Raw genomic sequence first — 18,435 nt, 5'->3', positions numbered from 1 at the left:
ATCCTCCCCCACCCCTGATTGTCTTCGAGACAGACATTCTGTTTCTCTCACTCACTATCATTATTATGATAGTTGTCCGTGTGGTTATTTCTCTAACTGCACTCATCAGTCTTTGTGATAAGCCTCGAATCGTGGGCTGTCCTTCCAAATCTCATCTCTATTATCTCTGGGTATTATTACTATACTGTCTTTTGTTTTACTTAAACCCCACCAATGAATGAGACTATTCTGTGTCTCTCTCTCTCCCTCTAACTCATTTCACTGGAACTACTTGTTACTGATAAGCAGAGAAAAGACTGGCGTTGCTGTCAGCTACCTCTGCACTGAAGACCCAGCAGTGAAGATTCCCAAATCACCCCTACTCCTCCCTGCGCTTCTCTGTCCTTGGGATGCTCCCCAGGCCACATGTCCACTGATGACGGCGATCAGAAAGAATGTGGCCTGCAGAGCAATGAAGGCTTACCCGGTTCTTCGTGTAGCGGGCTCGGCCTGAAGCAATTCCAAGTCTCTGAAAGAAAGCTTCGAAATCGCTGCCAGATCCCAGTTTGTTGATTCTAGTACAGAATGGAGAGATAAATACAGGAACAAATGGCAAGAAGTTAAACTGGTGGAACAGTAAGTCCTAATGCAAGAGTAAAAAGGAGCTGCATGCCATTTTTAGAGCTGAGAAAAGGAACCCTAAGGCACATTTCCCTTCACCTGCTGGTACTAGGTGTCATTACCCACACGCAGTACCCACAGCTGACCTGGTTCCCTGGTTATGAGCACTGACATACTAGTCTAGAGGGAACTACAAGTAATAGAAAGGGTCCCTGCCTGATATAACGCACTGAATCTAAATAAGTCTTATTTGAGGGGGGCACCTCACCAGCACTGCTTGGTGGCTAATCTTGACTGCTCAGGATTCACAAATGGCAGTGCTTTAGGGACCACTTGGTGCATTAACCCCTCTTCAACTCTGCAGCCCCTAAGTCAGTCTTATTTCATTTCATTGAATACATTTTGTATAGTTTTATTTTATTTATTCTTTGGGGGGGTTGGGCCACACTCAGTGACGCTCAGGGGTTACTCCTGGCTATGCGCTCAGAAATCGCTCCTGGCTTGGGGGGACCATATGAAACATTGGGGATCAAACCACGGTCCATCCTAGGCTAGCGCGGGCCTAGGATGCCTTACCGCTTGCACCACCGCTCCGGCCCCTTTATTTTATTTTTTGGCATACTTGGTAGTACTTGGGATCTACTCCCTACTAAGGGGCCACTCTCAATAGTGCTCAGAGACAGAGTGGTGCTAGAAATTGAACTCAGACCTCCTTCATTGCAAAAGACATGCTCAGTTCAGTAAGCTATTTTCCTGGCCCATTACAGCATATTTATTTCTGACATTTTTTGTTGAAAATGTCAACAAAGACCTGAGAGATAATAGAGTGAGTTGGTTGCACACAGCCAACCCATGTTCAAACTGCAACACCAAAAATGATCCCCCTCATACCGCCAAGAGAGATCTCTGAACACCCTGGGTGTAGTAAAAATAAAAATAAAATACATGCCTGTAAACTATTAAATGGTGTGTGTGTGTGTGTGTGTGTGTGTGTGTGTTTGCGCACGCATATGTGTGTAAATTTTGGGATTTGGTTTTGGTTTTAGGGTCACACATAGCAAAGCTAAGGAATCACTCCTGGGGGGGCTCAAGGGACCATAAGGGATTCTGGGGATTTAATCAGGGTCAGTACATGGAAGGCAAGTATGTGGCCTCTAATATGTATTCTTTTTTTTTTTTTTTTTTTTTTTTTTTTTTTGGTTTTTGGGCCACACCCTGTGCCGCTCAGGGGTTACTCCTGGCTATGCGCTCAGAAGTTGCTCCTGGCTTCTTGGGGGACCATATGGGACACCGGGGGATCAAACCGCGGTCCGTCCTAGGCTAGCGCAGGCAAGGCAGGCACCTTACCTCCAGCGCCACCGCCCGGCCCCTAATATGTATTCTTATATTGAGACATTAACTATATATTATTAAAACATCCTGTAACTCTGGTACTTTTAATAGGTACATACAATTTTTTACCAAGAGACACAAAAGTCTTTAATAATAATTTTTAAGCTAGAAATCATAACACTAATAATAATAGTTAATATTTTTCATTAAATTTTTTTTGGCCACACAGGGTACATACAATTTTTCTAATGGAAACATTTAAATTTTCACATGACTTATCCGCAATATGAAATGAAACTACAAGCTTCCCCATCATCTGCTGGTTTCAGAAACAGTATTGCAATATAAAGAAAGATTCAAAAACCTGCTACTGAATGAAAGGAAGTGAAAAATAGTTACATAAAGTCTACAGAATACAATTTAAAGGTAATTATACCTCCTCTTAATAACTTAGTAACGAGTAATAGTTATTTTTATGTCATTACTACTTAAGTCTTATAAATCAATGCTTATAACTGAATGAATTTTTTGCAATGACCTAATGTAGAAAATAACTGACTAGAAATTTTCAGAACTGCTCTCTCTCTTACAGGCTGAAAGACTTGCCTATTCTTACTTGATTATCTTGTACTATTCAAACTTGTGAACCATCTGAGAATTGTATGACCAGAGAAACATGGGAAAATTATATTAAAAATTCATACTCAGGCCGGAGAGATAGCATGGAGGTAAGACGTTTGCCTTTCATGCAGAAGGACAGTGGTTCGAATCCCGGCATCCCATATGGTCCCCCATGTCTGCCAGGAGCGATTTCTGAGGGTAGAGCCAAAAGTAACCCCTGAGCACTGCCGGGTGTGACCCAAAAACAAAAAAAAAAAATTCATACTCAGGGCCAAAGAGATAGCATAGCATGGAGGTAAGGCATTTGTCTTGCATGCAGAAGGACGGTGGTTTGAATCCCGGCATCCCATATGGTCCCCTAAGCCTGCCAAAAGCAATTTCTGAGCATAGAACCAGGAGTAACCCCTGAGCGCTGCCAGGTGTAACCCAAAAACAAAAAAACAAAAATTCATACCCTGGGGCTGGAGTACATCTGGGTAGATGTTTGCCTTGTATGCAGCCAATCTAGGTTTAATTCTCAGCACCTTTTATGGTCCCCTGGACCCTCCAGAAATGATCCTTGAGCACAGAGCCAGAAGTAACCCCTGAGCAAAGCCAGGAATGGCCAAAAAATATTCGTCAAGTGGAAGATATGTATACAATGACTAACCTAGGAAGGTTTTCATTTTCCAATGAAGGGTCCTTTACCAACCAGCTTTCATAAAGAGATTTGTTCTCGAAGCCGTCATCAGGACTAGCGATCTGGGGAGGGGGGAAAAACACTGAGGAGAAGCAGAAGCAATAAATCCTATGCCAGAAGTTGACTTCAGCATTTAGTTCTAATAAGCACATCTGTGTATCATGTTTATTTACAAAACAAATGTTTTTGCAAGTGACTATGGAAAAAATTCAAATTCCCATTTATTTATGATGCCTACCAATTGAGGACTTTTCTGCATACCAAAGATAATATTTCCTGATGATCACAGTGGCCTTTCAAATAAATTCTCATTTAACCAATGTCATTACTTTAATGTTGGGTAGCTTAGATTTATTTATGTGATAAAACTGTGATATAAACTTTAGCAATGGGTCAAATGCAGTCACCATGTTTGAATCAGGCCAGCTCAATCGATTCACTCTTTTCTCAAATGAGATGTAAACCAAGCCATGTATTACGACTACACCTGCCCATGCAGCAGAAAGCTGCCCACCTCTGGAGGAGAGGGTGAGACCAGTCCCCACCCTTCTGAAGCCAGGCTTGCTGCCTTCATCACCCAGAATCACCATTTCTCCAATGGCCCTGCCTCGTCTGTGAGCCTCGACAATTCCCTGCAGGGACATTGATCTGAGCACACTTCAAACACACCAGTTTTAGGGCTGATATCCCCAGTGCTTTTTGGAGAAAGTGTAGGCACCCTCCTTCTACATCTTCCTTCTTCCAGGAGGCATGCCAGCTGAGTACATGCTCCTAAAAGTCAGAGTATTAGGAATAGTCTTTGAATTTATGGACAACTTCATTTGTTTGACGTTGTCATCCCTAAAGGAATACCCCAATTTAACAGAATGGACAGCTAACAAGAGCTTACTAAATATTTTGCTATTGTATTAAAGTTGAAATACAATAATTTTCACAAAATGTACTCTTTCATTTTTCTTTGTTTTTTTCTTTATTTTATTTTTTTTTCTTTTATATTTATTTTATGTTCAATAACTTATCTGGAAACAATGTATTATGATTAACTATGTCAACTATGTGGTGCATTTTCTTTCAATAAATAAATTTTAAAATAAACTTTAGCAATGAGGCAAGAGAGACATTATGCAGGTAAGGTCTTGCCTTGTTTGCAGACAACCCAGGTTTGATGTCCAGCATCCCATATGGCTCCCCAAGAACACAGGAGTGATTCCTGAGTACTGCCGAGTGTGGCCCCAAACCAATAAGAAAAATTAAAATTTTAGCAATAATATTGTTAATAATAAGTTAATTGCTAACAAAGTAATAATATTAACTTGACTTGGCTGATAAAATTGCTTCAGGAAGCAGGTACAGCTTAGGACATTATACATGAAATTGTCATGTAAGCATTGATTTAGTAAGCCAGGTGTGGTAGGGAAGATCTTTGATTTTAGAGTCTAATTATATTTCAACAAAATCAGAATTTTATGTGTTTAAAAAGTCATGATTTCAGATTTGTATGAGACTTTTAAAAACTTCTGTGTATATTTCAAAACAGTTTTTGTTTGGTTTGGCTTTGGGTTTTGTGCCACACCCCACTAGTACATGGAACTAACTCCTGGCTCCGTACTGAGGGATCACACCTGGTGGTGCTTGCTGGAGAAGGAACCCAGGACAGCAACATGCAAGGCAAAGGACCTATCTGTCACACTATCATTTTTCACTGTCCTCATTAAAAGTGAACTGTCAGGGGTACAGTGATGGCACAGCAAGGCGGGGATTTTCAATCCTCAGCACCCCATATGGTCCCCCAAGCCAGGAGGAGTGATTTCTGAGTGCAGACAGGAGTAACCCCTGAGTTGTAGCTAAAAAAAAAAGTGAAGAAGCAATTTAAGCAGTTTGTAATTGTTTACCCATGTTCAGAAAAGAGAGGCTCTGTGGCTGAATGATCTGAATTTGTTTATAGCTCTGAACACTACAAGTTATAGTATATCATGTGCTCTCTGTATGTTTGCTATCTATGGAGACAGGGGTGAAGGTGCCCATCTGGGCCTCAACAACTGTTCTGCCCTTCTGTTGGGTGAACAGCTTCTTCCTTCCACATCGGCAGCTTCTACAGGCCAGGGCAGCCCAGTCCCGCACTGCAGATCATCAGATGCTGATTCGCCCGAACAAGAAGGGTGACTAAAGTATCCATTTGTCTTCTACAGAGGTAAAATGGCAAAAGACAAGCACCTACCTGTGTACAAAATTCCTTCCTTATTGACATCAAATATTTATTCTCCCTGATCTCAACAGCAGGAGCTGTCTCTGTAGGGCAGTGTAAAGCATGAATGCATAGCCTGAAAACGCTCCTCAAAGCCAGATTTTCTATATCACCTGCTTTCAGGCAAAAGGCTTTATTTTATTTGGGGGGAGCCAATATTCAGTGATGAACCCTGGTTCTGTTTTCAGGTTATCACTCCTGGCAGTGCTCAGAGGATCATATGGGATGCCAGGTAGTTGCTGTACTGACAGTGTGTAGGGTAAGCTCCCTACCCACTGTTCTATCACTCCAGTTCTATCACTGTTCTATCTCTCAGCTGATGCTGAGAGAATTTTTTTTATTTAAGCACCATAATTACACACATGATTGTACTTGGGTTTTAGTCATAAACAGAACACCCCTCTTCACCAGTGCAACACTCCTACCACCAATGCCCCCGTCTCTCCTTCCCCACTCCCTGCTTGTATTCAAGACAGACATCCTACTTCCCTCACTCATTCTACTTCTTTCACTCATTAACATTGTCATGATAGTTAGTGTAGTCATCAGAGACTTTTCTGAGTCATTTTAATGAGAGAAAATGAACAGAAGCAGAAGTGGGAAAGCAGCGTGCAACAAAAGATACCCACCCACTGGGGAGGACTTTGCTACCAAGGTCAAGAGGAAAAGCAAAACTAAGGAAGAAAGTGATGAATTCTTTTTTCTCCCCAAGAAGTGATGGATTCTTGAGAGAAACATTCATTAAAATGGAATTCTGCAATGGGGAACAGTTTAAGTGCACAGATGCCAAACCAATAAAGTATATGGATTTTTTTTGAGTAGATAAATTTTAGAGACTGGTTTGTTTTCAAAGTACTTTTTAATGATAAAGTTTCTGTGTTATAAGTAATCATGTGGAATTATTTACTTGATTGTTGGGGGCAGTGCTCAGAAGTTTCTCCTGGCTCTGTGCTTCAGAAATTATTCCTAGCAGACCTGGGGACCATATGAGATGCTGGGAGTTGGCATAAAGGTTGGCCACATGTAAGATAAGTGCCCACCCCACTGTACTATTGCTCCAGCTCCTCTATTTTGTTTTTGCAATTGTCACTTCTTATTTGGAAGGGAGGAGTTAGGCCAGAGTCAGCAGTTCTTGGAGGCTAATTCCTGAAGAGGAACCATAATGTGTTAAGGACAGTCAAATCGGGCCCAGAGAGATAGCACAGCGGCATTTGCCTTGCAAGCAGCCGATCCAGGACCAAAGGTGGTTGGTTCGAATCCCAGTGTCCCACATGGTCCCCCGTGCCTGCCAGGAGCTATTTCTGAGCAGAGAGCCAGGAGTAACCCCTGAGCATCGCCGAGTGTGGCCCAAAAACCAAAAAAAAAAAAAAGGATAGTCAAACCCACAGATGCTCCAACCCCTTAAGTTATCTCCCTGACTCCATACAAAGGCCTTTTTTTTTTTTTTTTTTTTTTTTTGGTGATGCTCAGGGGTTACTCCTGGCTATGCATTCAGAAATTGCTCCTGGCAGGCTCAGGGAACATAGGGGATCAACATTTGGGGATCAAACCCGGGTCAGCCACATGCAAAGCAAATGCCCTACCCATTGTTCTATCACCCCATCCCCATATTCTATATTTTTGGGGGGAGTCACACTTGGCTGCATTCAGGGGTTACACCTGGCTCTGCACTCAGAAACCATTCCTGGCAGGCTCAGGGGACTATATGGCATGCTGAGATTTGAACCACCGTCTGTCCTGGTCAGTTGCATGCCAGGCAAACACCCTACCACTGTGCTATCTCTCTGGCCCCGTATTGTACTTTTTTTTTTTTTTTGGGTCACACCCGGCAGTGCTCAGGGATTACTCCTGGCTGTCTGCTCAGAAATAGCTCCTGGCAGGCACGGGGGACCATATGGGACACCGGGTTTCAAACCAACCACCTTTGGTCCTGGATCGGCTGCTTGCAAGGCAAACGCCGCTGTGCTATCTCTCCGGGCCCAAAGAATCTTTTTTTGTTTGTTTGTTTGTTTTATTTTGTTTTGATTTTTGGGCCACACCCAGCGGTGCTCAGGGGTTACTTCTGGCTGTCTGCTCAGAAATAGCTCCTGGCAGGCACAGGGGACCATGTGGGACATCGGGATTCGAACCAACCACCTTAGGTCCTGGATTGGCTGCTTGAAAGGCAAGCACCGCCATGCTATCTCTCCGGGTCCGTATTGTACTATTTTTAAAGAAAAAACTGAGATAAAACTTTGGCTTATGCCATTGCATAGATTTCAGATGTGCAGCCTTATATTCAACATATGATCTACATTATTATCACACCAAAAATAAGTTTTTAATACTGCATCATAGGATTGACTCACTTTGTCTAATTTATCCACTTCTCCCTTTTCTGCAGGTAACAATCATTTTGATCATACATTCCAATATTGCTTTTTTTATTGTTCATCTATATTTTTATAATTTAAATGTAAGCAAAAGTATATAAAGTTTGTCTTTTTCCATATGATTTATTTCACTAAGCATAATATTCTCAAAGCTTATCTCTGTTGCTACCAAAGGCAAAATTTCATTTTTTTTGGGGGGTGGGTCACACTCAGTGATGCTCAAGGGTTACTCCTGGCTATGCATTCAGAAATCACTCCTGGCTTGGGGGACCATTTGGGACACAGGGGGATCGTCCTACCTAGGTTAGCTGCATGCAAGACAAATGCCACCACTCCGGCCCCAATATTTCATATTTTCTATAACTTATTAGTACTCCACTATGTATATCAACTATGTCTTCTCTATTCATTCAACTACTAGTAAACATTTAGGTTGCTTTAACTGCCATGTCTTAAAGTGTTTACTACAGATCTAGATAAAAATACATGGGATAGGGCCGGGAGAGATAGCACAGCGGCATTTGCCTTGCAAGCAGCCGATCCAGGACCTAAGGTGGTTGGTTCGAATCCCAGTGTCCCATATGGTCCCCCATGCCTGCCAAGAGCTATTTCTGAGCAGACAGCCAGGAGTAACCCCTGAGCATCGCTGGGTGTGGCCCAAAAACCAAAAAAAAAATAATAATAATAATAATACATGGGATAAAACACTGCTTTGTGGGGCCGGTGCGGTGGCACTAGAGGTAAGGTGTCTGCCTTGCCAGCGCTAGCCTAGGACGGACTGCAGTTCAATCCCCGGCATCCCATATGGTCTCCCAAACCAGGAGCAACTTCTGAGCACATAGCCAGGAGTAACCCCTGAGTGTCACCGGGTGTGACCCAAAAACCAAAAACCAAAAAAAAAAAAAAATACTGCCTTGCAACCAACACCAGTTTAGCACCTCGAGCAAAACTAGGAGTGATCCCTGAGCAGCCCTCCCCAAAAATAGTGTCTATTTTTAAGTAGAGACTGGTATAGGGTGCTCCTGCTACTGACCAATCTTTGACACAGTTAGTGTCAAAGATGCTCTAACTTTTTTTATCATCAGGTTTCTGAATGGCTTGGCCAATTTAGCACTTTCTTTTTTGTTTTGTTTTTGTTTGGGGACCACACCCAGTTGCACTCAGGGGTTCCTCCTTACTCTGTGCTCAGAAATCACTACTGGCAGGCTTAGGTGACCATATAGGATGCCAGGGATCAAACCTGGGTCTGCCTCAGGTCGGCTGCATGCAAGTTGAACTCCCTACCACTGTGCTATCACTCCAGACCCCAATTTAGCACTTTCTGTCTTTTCATCCTCCTCTTGTGAATAGGTCCTGAGAACTAGTTGCTATTGAGGAAGTGTAACCCAGGTTTTCAAATATTGGGCCTTTTCGTTACTGAATTGCTCTCCACGTACTGCCCAGATGGAGCTTCCCAACTGTCCCAGGAACTTAGGCAGAGGTTGTCCAACGTCCCAGGAAACCTTCTTCACATATCTGCTGCTTCTCTAGATGACCAAGTATTTGGACTCAATCTTTGTGTCCAATAAGTTTAAATAAAACTTTATCACTTTGGAGCCAGAGCATGGTACAAGCGGTAGGGCATCTGTCTTGCATGCACCAGCCTAGTACAGACTGTGGTTCAATCTCCCAGCATCCCATATGGTCTCCCAAGCCAGGAGCAATTTTTGAGCACATAGCCAGGCCCCTGAGCATCACTGGGTGTGGCCCAAGAATAAACAAACAAACAAAACTACAAAATAAAAAATGTTATCACTTTATCACATATATAGATAAAGATTAAAAGCTTTATCACTGCTGCTGTTGCTAGAATTCATTTTATAACTGAAACACAGTAACCACTTATTAAACACTTGAATAAATATGTGGTGTAGGCAGTGTTTAAAACAAACTTTTTTTTTTCAGCTCCATGTTCTTTTGTCAAATGTATCTTTCGGGGGCAAGGGCAATAGAGCACAGGTAGGATGCTTGCCATTCATACAGCTAGCTTGGGACCTCATATTGTTCCTATGAACCCCACCAGTTTTCCGGAACTAGAAGCAAGCCCTGAGCACTTCCAGGCCTGGCCCAAGCTCCCCTCCAAAAAAGTGTCATTAAGAAAATACATACCATTCCCTTACCCATTCGGCAGAAAATGTAAAGACAGACTTGCATATGTACCTCTTTTGTCAGCTGATATACCAATTGATAGAGAAGGGGTGTGCAGTCAACTCTGAGAGTATAGTTGCCTGAAAAGTCAAGCACAGAGCATTGTTCCATATTTTTAATAAACATTCCAGGGGCCAGAACCATAGTACATTTGGTAGGGCACTTTGCCTCATTCAGATAGAATCCATTCCATTCCTAGCACCACATATGGTTTCCCAAGCAAAGCCAGAAGTGATCCCTGAGCAAAGACCCAGGAGTAAGCCCTGAACACCACTGGGTTGGGTCCTACCCCAAAAATATACTAACATTTTAATTTCTGCTTGATTTAACCCTTAGGAAAAGTATAAACAGGCACAATGGACTTCCCACGAAAGCATCACCTGCAGGGAAGTGATGTGCTTGGGGCACGAGATTGCATGACAGCAGGACAGGGATGTGTAGGTGCCACAAACTGCGAGGCAGGAAGTGTTGGGACTTTGGCAAATAAAGTGGCAAAGGGCCCAGGTTGGCTCCACTCAATAGTAGATGCTAGACTTCAGCCCATCAATAGCTATTGAGTACATGCTGACATTCACCTAGACCACATCAGCATAAGTGAAAAGCCTGGGGACACAGCAGTCACAGGTCATGCTCTAAGGAATTTCATCTTAGAAAATTCTAAGATTTTCTTTATGTCGTTCTGAAGCATACAGGAAGACTGTCTATGTGAAATACCGTACTCTAACATTTTTTATGAAGTATTTTAGGTATTTTAGATACTAAAATTTAAATACTGTAAGACTTTCCGTATCTTGGGACTGAAGCAATAATGCATAGTGGTAGAGCATTTACCTTGCATATGGCCGACATAGGTTCAATCCCCAAAAACGGAAAAAAAAGTACCTTCTATAGATGAATCTGAGTTAATATAAGCAATGCTTCTCTCCTGGAGTATTTTTGTGTTCTCCTGTAAATAAAGTAAAGTTCTTCTTAATTCACAGTATTCATAACTATGACTATAAAAAAATTAATTTACTTTACTTTAATCAATTAATTTAAAAACATTTTGCAAATACACTCATGAATAAAATAATTATGCATAAGCCAGGTGTACATGTGCTGCCTGGGTACATGGTGCTGGAGCACAGGGGCCTGCAGCTCTCTTCTTGAGGTGGGGAATTTCCTACACTCATGCTGGGTTAGGTTCCAGGGCTCTCTCTGCCTTTTAGAAGCCTGTGCTCTCTCTTGAGCACATTTCTTGTTACTCTCTCTCTCTCATCTTCTCCCTCCCCTTCCTCAGTACCTCCAATAAAATCTGTTTTTATTTTTAAAATTATGCATTAACTAAAATGTCTGAGAAATTACTCATAACTGACTGAAGAACAAGTAGCAACAAGGTACTTACCACAAGAAAAAAATGATATAATGAAACTGTTTCTGTATTTAGAATAAATGTTTTCCATATGTTTCCCCAGCTTCTCATATGACCCCACATGAACTACCAGGAGTGATTCCTAATTGCAGAACCAGAAATAAACCCTGAGAATATTCTCAGTGATCTGGTCAATGGAATTGTGTCAATGAAATGTCAATGGAACTGCCTGCCTCTCTACACTCAGACACTGATTTCATGATGGCTAGTCACAGAATCTCGGTGTCCTCCCAGAATGACATGTCCACGAAGGATGGTTTCTAAGGGTTGTTGTTGTTGTGTTGTTGTTGTTGTTGTGATGGTTTGGGAATACCCAGTTATTCTTAGGGGTTACTCCTGGTTCTGCAAGTAGGAACCACTCCTGGTGGTACATGGGAGACCATATAGGAAGCTGGGCATTGAACCCTGTTGGCAGCATGCAAAGCAAGTGTCTTACTTCTGTATTATCCGGCCCCTAAGAAGAATAGTTTCTTGTGTATACATGCACATGTAATTACAAGTATTTCTTTCTAAAAGCAAACAACCTAACTAAACAAAATTTGATTCATCAAATTTAACAGTAAGCCTTTTAAAAAAATAAATCTTCATAATATGAGTGAAATAACAGAACTTTGAAATTTAAGTGAAAATCAGAGAAGTGATTTCACTCCTGTAATTGATTCATTATTCAAGTAAAGCAAGAAGGGGCCAGAGCAATAACACAGTAGGTAGGGGATTTGCCTTACACGTGGCTGACACAGGTTCAATTCCCAGCATCCTGCATGGTCCCCCAAACCTGCCAGAAGTGATTTCTGTGAAGAGTGGTTTTGTTTTGTTTTGTTTTTTGTCTTTTGTTTATTTGTTTGTTTAAGGTCACACTGGGTGGTGCACAGGAGTTCTTCCTGATTCTGCACTCAGAAGTGGCTCCTGGCAGGCCTGGGGGACCATAGGGGATGTCAGGATTCAAACCGCAGTCTGTTTGGGTCCACCGCATATAAGACAGACACCTTACCCTTTAGACCAGGGGTCTTCAAACTACGGCCCGCGGGCCACATGCGGCTGCAGAGGAGTCTGATCCGGCCGCCAGCAGTGAGCGCTGTTGGGTTGCCAAGATACCTGCCAGCATATACACTCAGTGTATATCCAAATATTAGGAACCATGCACTCAAATAGTAACCATCTTTGGTAGCACTTATGCCTGTGAACAGACTTTTTCAAGAATGAAACATCTGAAATCTCCAACCAGATCAAGATTAACTGATGCCCACTTGTATCACTTGTTACGGCTGGCAGTGACAAATATGGAACCGGACACTGACCATCTCATTAGCCAAAAGCAGGCCCACAGTTCCCATTGAAATACTAGTGCATGATCTGTTTATTTATAAATGGTTTTCATTTTATTTATATAAGATATGTACAGTGTGGGCCCGGAGAGATAGCACAGTGGTGTTTGCCTTGCAAGCAGCCGATCCAAGACCAAAGGTGGTTGGTTCGAATCCCGGTGTCCCATATGGTCCCCCGTGCCTGCCAGGACCTATTTCTGAGCAGACAGCCAGGAATAACTCCTGAGCACTGCCGGGTGTGGACCAAAAAAAAAAAAAAAGATATGTACAGTGTGAGTAGGAATTAGTAGCTCATATAGTCCAGCCCTCCAGCTCTCTAAGGGACCGTAATCCGGCCCCCACTTTAAAAAGTTTGAAGACCCCTGCTTTAGACAATTTCCCTCTCTGTCAGGAGTGATTTCTGAGCTGAGCCAGGAGTAACTCCTGAGCACTACCAAGTGTATCCCAAAAACAAAACAAAACCAAAAAATGTAAAGCTAGAGGGATAATGGCAGGAAGAAAGCATTCTAAAAGTACAAAGGCAAACAATAAGTCGCATATTTCAACCATTCTATGAAATCTGGGATAACAAAAGAGGCTGGTGCAGAGAGAGGGTCAGGCCTAGCTGTTCTGGAAGAACAGCTTCTCTACACAAGAACTCGTTTACCAGACAGAGGCAGAGAGAGCTCAAAGCTGGGACACAGGCCCAGAGCAGGAAGACTAGCCACCAGGAAATGAGTGTCTGAGGTGCAGAGGCAGGCAGTTCGCTGACACAATTCCGTTGACCAGATCACCTCACCGTACCCACCACTCACAGAGCTAAAACTACAAATGCATCTGTCCGTGTGAACCCCACATTTAAGTGCAATCATCCTGACAAAGCATCTTGAGTTTCAAGTATACGCAAGTATGCTTGAGGAGTTGTTGATACATTTAATGTATCTTTAGGGGGTGATTGTGCCTTCTTGCAATTGTCATTGGGCTGCAATTCACCCCTGGACATGCCCCCTGTAGCGAACATCTGGTTGTTTATTTAATAATATCTTTATTTAAACACTGTGATTACAAACATGATAGTAGTTGGGTTTTGGTCATAAAAAAAAAAACAACTCCCCTTTCATCAGTGCAACCTTCCCACCACCTGTGCCCCCCTCTCCCTCCTCCCCACCCCCAACCTGGATTTGAGACAGGCATTCTACTTCTCTCGTTAACATTGACACGGTAGTTATTTGTGTGGTTATTTCTCTAACGGACATCTTTCAGGTGTTTAAGGAACAATTCACGATGGCAGTGGGAAGGGTTGGGGGATAGGATAGAGATGGGAGAAGAGCCTTGCGGCCCGATGACTCAGCCTGGACCTGAGTTAAAAAGTATGGGAAAGATTGGGCCGGAGAGATAGCACAGTGGTAGGGCATTTGCCTTGCACGCAGCTGACCAGGACAGTCGGTGGTTCAAATCTCGGCATCCCTGTGACTTCTGAGCACAGAGCCAGGAGAAACTCCTGAGACCGCCAGGTGTGACCCAAAACCAAAACAAAACCAAACAAAAGTATGGGAAAGATGCTGCTTGCTCTACCTTTAGCCATCAAGAGAGAGAGAGAGAGAGAGAGAGAGAGAGAGAGAGAGAGAGAGAGCACTACAGGCTTCATCCTTCCTTATCCTGCACTCTCTGGTCTGTGTGCTCTCTTGCTCACTCTCTCCTCTCTATCCTCTCACTCTTCTTGCTCTACTGTCTCCTCTCTCTTATCCTCCCTTCTCTCTCTTGTCCTCTCTTCTCTCTTCTCTGTCTTTCTGTCTCTCCCCTTCCTTCCCTCAACCCTTCCCCCTTCAGACCTCAGGAGATAAAGGCCAAAATAAAATTTAACACCTAGGACCAGAATGAGAGCACAGTGGTAGGGTGTTTGCCTTGCACAAGGCTGACCCAGGACGGGCCTTGGTTCAATCCCTGTAGTCCCATATGGTCCGCTAAGCCAGGAGGGATTTCTGAGCAGCGCATAGCCAGAAGTAACCCCTGAGCATCACCAGGTATGGCCCAAAAACAAAGATAATAGATGATGATGATGATAGATGATAGATGATAGATAGATAGATAGATAGATAGATAGATAGATAGATAGGTAGATGATAGATAGATAGGTAGGTAGGTAGGTAGGTAGGTAGGTAGGTAGACAGATGATAGATAGATAGATGATAGATAGATAGGTAGATAGATGATAGATAGATAGGTAGATAGATAGATAGATGATAGATAGATAGATAATAGATAAATAGATGATTGATTGATAGATAGATGATAGATAGATAGATAGATAGATAGATAGATAGATAGATAGATAGATAGATAGATAGATAGATAGATAGATAGATAGATAGATAGATAGATAGATAGATAGATAATAGATAGATGATAGATAGATAGATAGATGATAGATAGATAGATAGATAGATAGATAGATAGATAGATAGATAGATAGATAGATAGATAGATAGATAGATAGATAGATGATAGATAGATAGATAGATAGATAGATAGATGATAGATAGATAGATAGATAGATAGATAGATAGATAGATAGATAGATAGATAGATAGATAGATAGATAGATAGATGATAGAAAGAATGCAACACTTGTTTCTAACCCCTCTCTCTGGTCACTCTCTCTCCTACATGAGTCAAACAGAGGTCTGGGTCGATACAAGTAGTAGCTCTAAGAGAATCTTCACCTGTTTAGCCACTTGTCAAAAACTGCTACTTTGGATTATTTTCTGAGTTCACAGGAATTTTTCACAAAATAAATGCTAGTGGAAACCAAAGCTTTCTGAAAATCATGAGTGAGCTGGTTTGTAACTTTGCAACTTAGTGATTCTTGTGTTTGGCCAATCTATTGTGAAGGGGAAAGAAAACATTTTGTAAGCTATTGTCATTATTTAATTAATATTTCAGAGTTAGTTTTGAACATTCAAAGATAATTGGAAAAAATATCACCCAAGTGAATGACCGCATAGTCAATCACAACGATAACAGAGAAATGCAATAGAAAGGAGTACAGTAAAAATTTCAAGAACCAAAATGTATCATATCTAAAATTAATATTCACTAATTTTCACAGGACAATGAAGATGTTAGAAGCATACATTAAAAAATTTAAAAGTAGGCTAATATAGGGGCCGGAGTGGTGGCACACGTGATAGGGTGTCTGCCTTGCACATGCTAACCTAGACGGACAACGATCCAATCCTCGGCATCCTATATGGTCCCCAAAGTCAGGAGCGATTTCTGAGCAGAGCCAGGAGTAACCACTGAGCGTCACCAGGTGTGACCCAAAAAACAAACAAAAAAAGTAGGCTAATATAAAATAGCCTTAATATATTAGTAGCAAGATGAGAGATTGTGTAAGGGTTGAGGTATTTACCTTGGAAAAACCATTGTCTAATTCTTCCAAGTCTGTCTCCACACTGAAACTACATGAGGTGATGGAATGATGTGACCCGGGGACACACAGCGAATATGACCCTAGTTGCATGAGAAGAGGCATTCTCTGTAAGAACTCACCTCGGCCCATTCCGTAGAACCCAGAAGTCCAAATTCCTCTGCATCCCAGCTGGCAAAAATGATGGTCCTCCGAGGCCTCCATCCTGCAATCGTGAACAAGCGATTATAACAGGACCCACCACAAAGGAATGGAGGCTTCTCTTCTCATTCCCTCACCAGGGATGCAGATTCTACCTCTCCTCAGCAGTTTCCCAAAGCTCTGGACGATCTCCAGCAAAACGGCTGTTCCGCTGGTCGGGTCGATGCCTCCGAACACCCAGGAGTCCCGGTGTCCTCCCAGAATGACATATCTGTCTGCAAAAGACCATTGCAAAGACGCGAAATTCCCCACAGAAGAATCAAGCAGCAGACTTTGACAGTAATATTTTTCCAGATTTAGTTGTTTCACACTAATAAGAAAAATATGAACTGCTGACTAACATTTCTCCACTTTCCCTTACAAAGCAGAATCTTAAAAAAAAAAAAAAAAACTTCCCCTGACTCACCAGGTTCCACAGATCCTCTGATCATTCCAATGACATTGTAAATCCTGGTTATTTTATTAGTGTTATGAACATGCATTTTAACCTTCCTAGAACTAAAAAGGGAATAAGTTATTTCATACAGGCTGCTTAACATTTTGCTTATATGTTTATTATAAAAAACAACATCTAGGACAAAGTTCCAAAATTCAATAAGTTTTAATATTGTTAACCAATAAGTTGTTGACATCAGAACATTTTTTTTTTTTTTTTGGTTTTTGGGTCACACCTGGCGGTGCTCAGGGTTACTCCTGGCTGTCTGCTCAGAAATAGCTCCTGGCAGGCACGGGGGGACCATATGGGACACCGGGATTCGAACCAACCACCTTTGGTCCTGGATCGGCTGCTTGCAAGGCAAACACCGCTGTGCTATCTCTCCGGGCCCGACATCAGAACATTTTACTCCCAAGTATTTCAACACTAAAATTTGACTTTTTTTTTTTTTTTTTTTTGGTTTTGGGGTCATACCCAGCAGTACTCAGGGCATACTCCTGGCTGGCTGCTCAGAAATAGCTCCTGGCAGGCACGGGGGACCATATGGGACACCGGGATTCGAACCAACCACCTTAGGTCCTGGACCGGCTGCTTGCAAGGCAAACGCCACTGTGCTATCTCTCCGGGCCCTAAAATTTGACTTTTTAAAAATATCGGGGCTGAAGAGATATTTCAGCAGGTACAGCACTTGCCTTGCTTACAGCCAACCCAGATTAGATCCACGGCATTCCATAGGATCCCCTGAGCTTGCCAAGAGTAATTTCTGAGCACAGTCATGAGTAATCCCTGAGTATCATTAGATGTGATCCAAAAACCTAAAATATAATTAAAACTTTAAAATATAAAATATGGAGCCTGGAGAGATAGCACAGTGGTGTTTGCCTTGCAAGCAGCCGATCCAGGACCTAAGGTGGTTGGTTCGAATCCCGGTGTCCCATATGGTCCCCCGTGCCTGCCAGGAGCTATTTTTGAGCAGACAACCAGGAGTAACCCCTGAGCATCGCCGGGTGTGGCCCAAAAACCAAAAAAAATAAAAATAAAAAGTAAATAAATAAAATATGAACATTTCACTTTCCTCCTTTCTTATATAATTAATGATATAATTTAGAATCTCTTGGGCACTCATCCTAAAAAGTTAAATGCATCTCATTTAATTACAAAATCAGAAGACATGAAATTTTTCTGCAACATCACTACTGTTTCTTATTAGAGCCAAAAATTCTTATGTTATTGTATTTTTTTAATTTGGGGCCACACCTGGTAGTGCTTAGGTCTTAATCCTGACTGTACTCAGAGATCACTCCTAATGGTCGTTTGGGGACCATCTGCAGTGCCAAGGAGAAAACTGAAGTAAGCCACATTCAAAGCTAATTTACCTTCCTTCCCTGTTTTTTGTTTGATATTGTTAATTTGCTTTTGAAGAGCCAAACTTTTAATTATTCATCAGGATTATAATTTACCTAATGTGATGGAAAATAAAGTTCAGACAGCAATAAAGTTTTGAATGGCATGGCAGGACATACAGGATTTGTCTTAAATGTGTTTGGGGGCTTGAGCCCCTGAAACAAAAGTATTATATAAGCATGTATGTGTTCATGTAAATAGTGTGAGGAAATG

At 42.1% G+C, this 18,435-nt stretch overlaps 1 protein-coding gene across 1 annotated transcript in view; it reads right to left on the bottom strand.

The window, feature by feature from the left end:
• The window catches only part of NAALAD2 (N-acetylated alpha-linked acidic dipeptidase 2), a 55,717-nt gene that overhangs the window by 17,076 nt on the left and 20,206 nt on the right, over positions 1 to 18,435 (bottom strand). The window contains exons 9-15 of the mRNA XM_049765872.1: positions 16,789 to 16,880; positions 16,478 to 16,597; positions 16,304 to 16,386; positions 10,919 to 10,982; positions 10,049 to 10,116; positions 3,203 to 3,294; positions 464 to 554 (exon numbers count right to left, since the gene is read on the bottom strand). Of these exons, the coding sequence (XP_049621829.1) occupies positions 464 to 554; positions 3,203 to 3,294; positions 10,049 to 10,116; positions 10,919 to 10,982; positions 16,304 to 16,386; positions 16,478 to 16,597; positions 16,789 to 16,880 (610 nt within the window). The remainder of the gene's footprint in view (positions 1 to 463; positions 555 to 3,202; positions 3,295 to 10,048; positions 10,117 to 10,918; positions 10,983 to 16,303; positions 16,387 to 16,477; positions 16,598 to 16,788; positions 16,881 to 18,435) is intronic.

This window comes from Suncus etruscus, chromosome 19 (genome assembly GCF_024139225.1).
Source record: "Suncus etruscus isolate mSunEtr1 chromosome 19, mSunEtr1.pri.cur, whole genome shotgun sequence".
NCBI classification, from domain to species: Eukaryota; Metazoa; Chordata; class Mammalia; order Eulipotyphla; family Soricidae; genus Suncus; species Suncus etruscus.
Note: the sequence above shows the minus strand (reverse complement) of the source record. Positions and strands in the feature narration are given on the sequence as shown.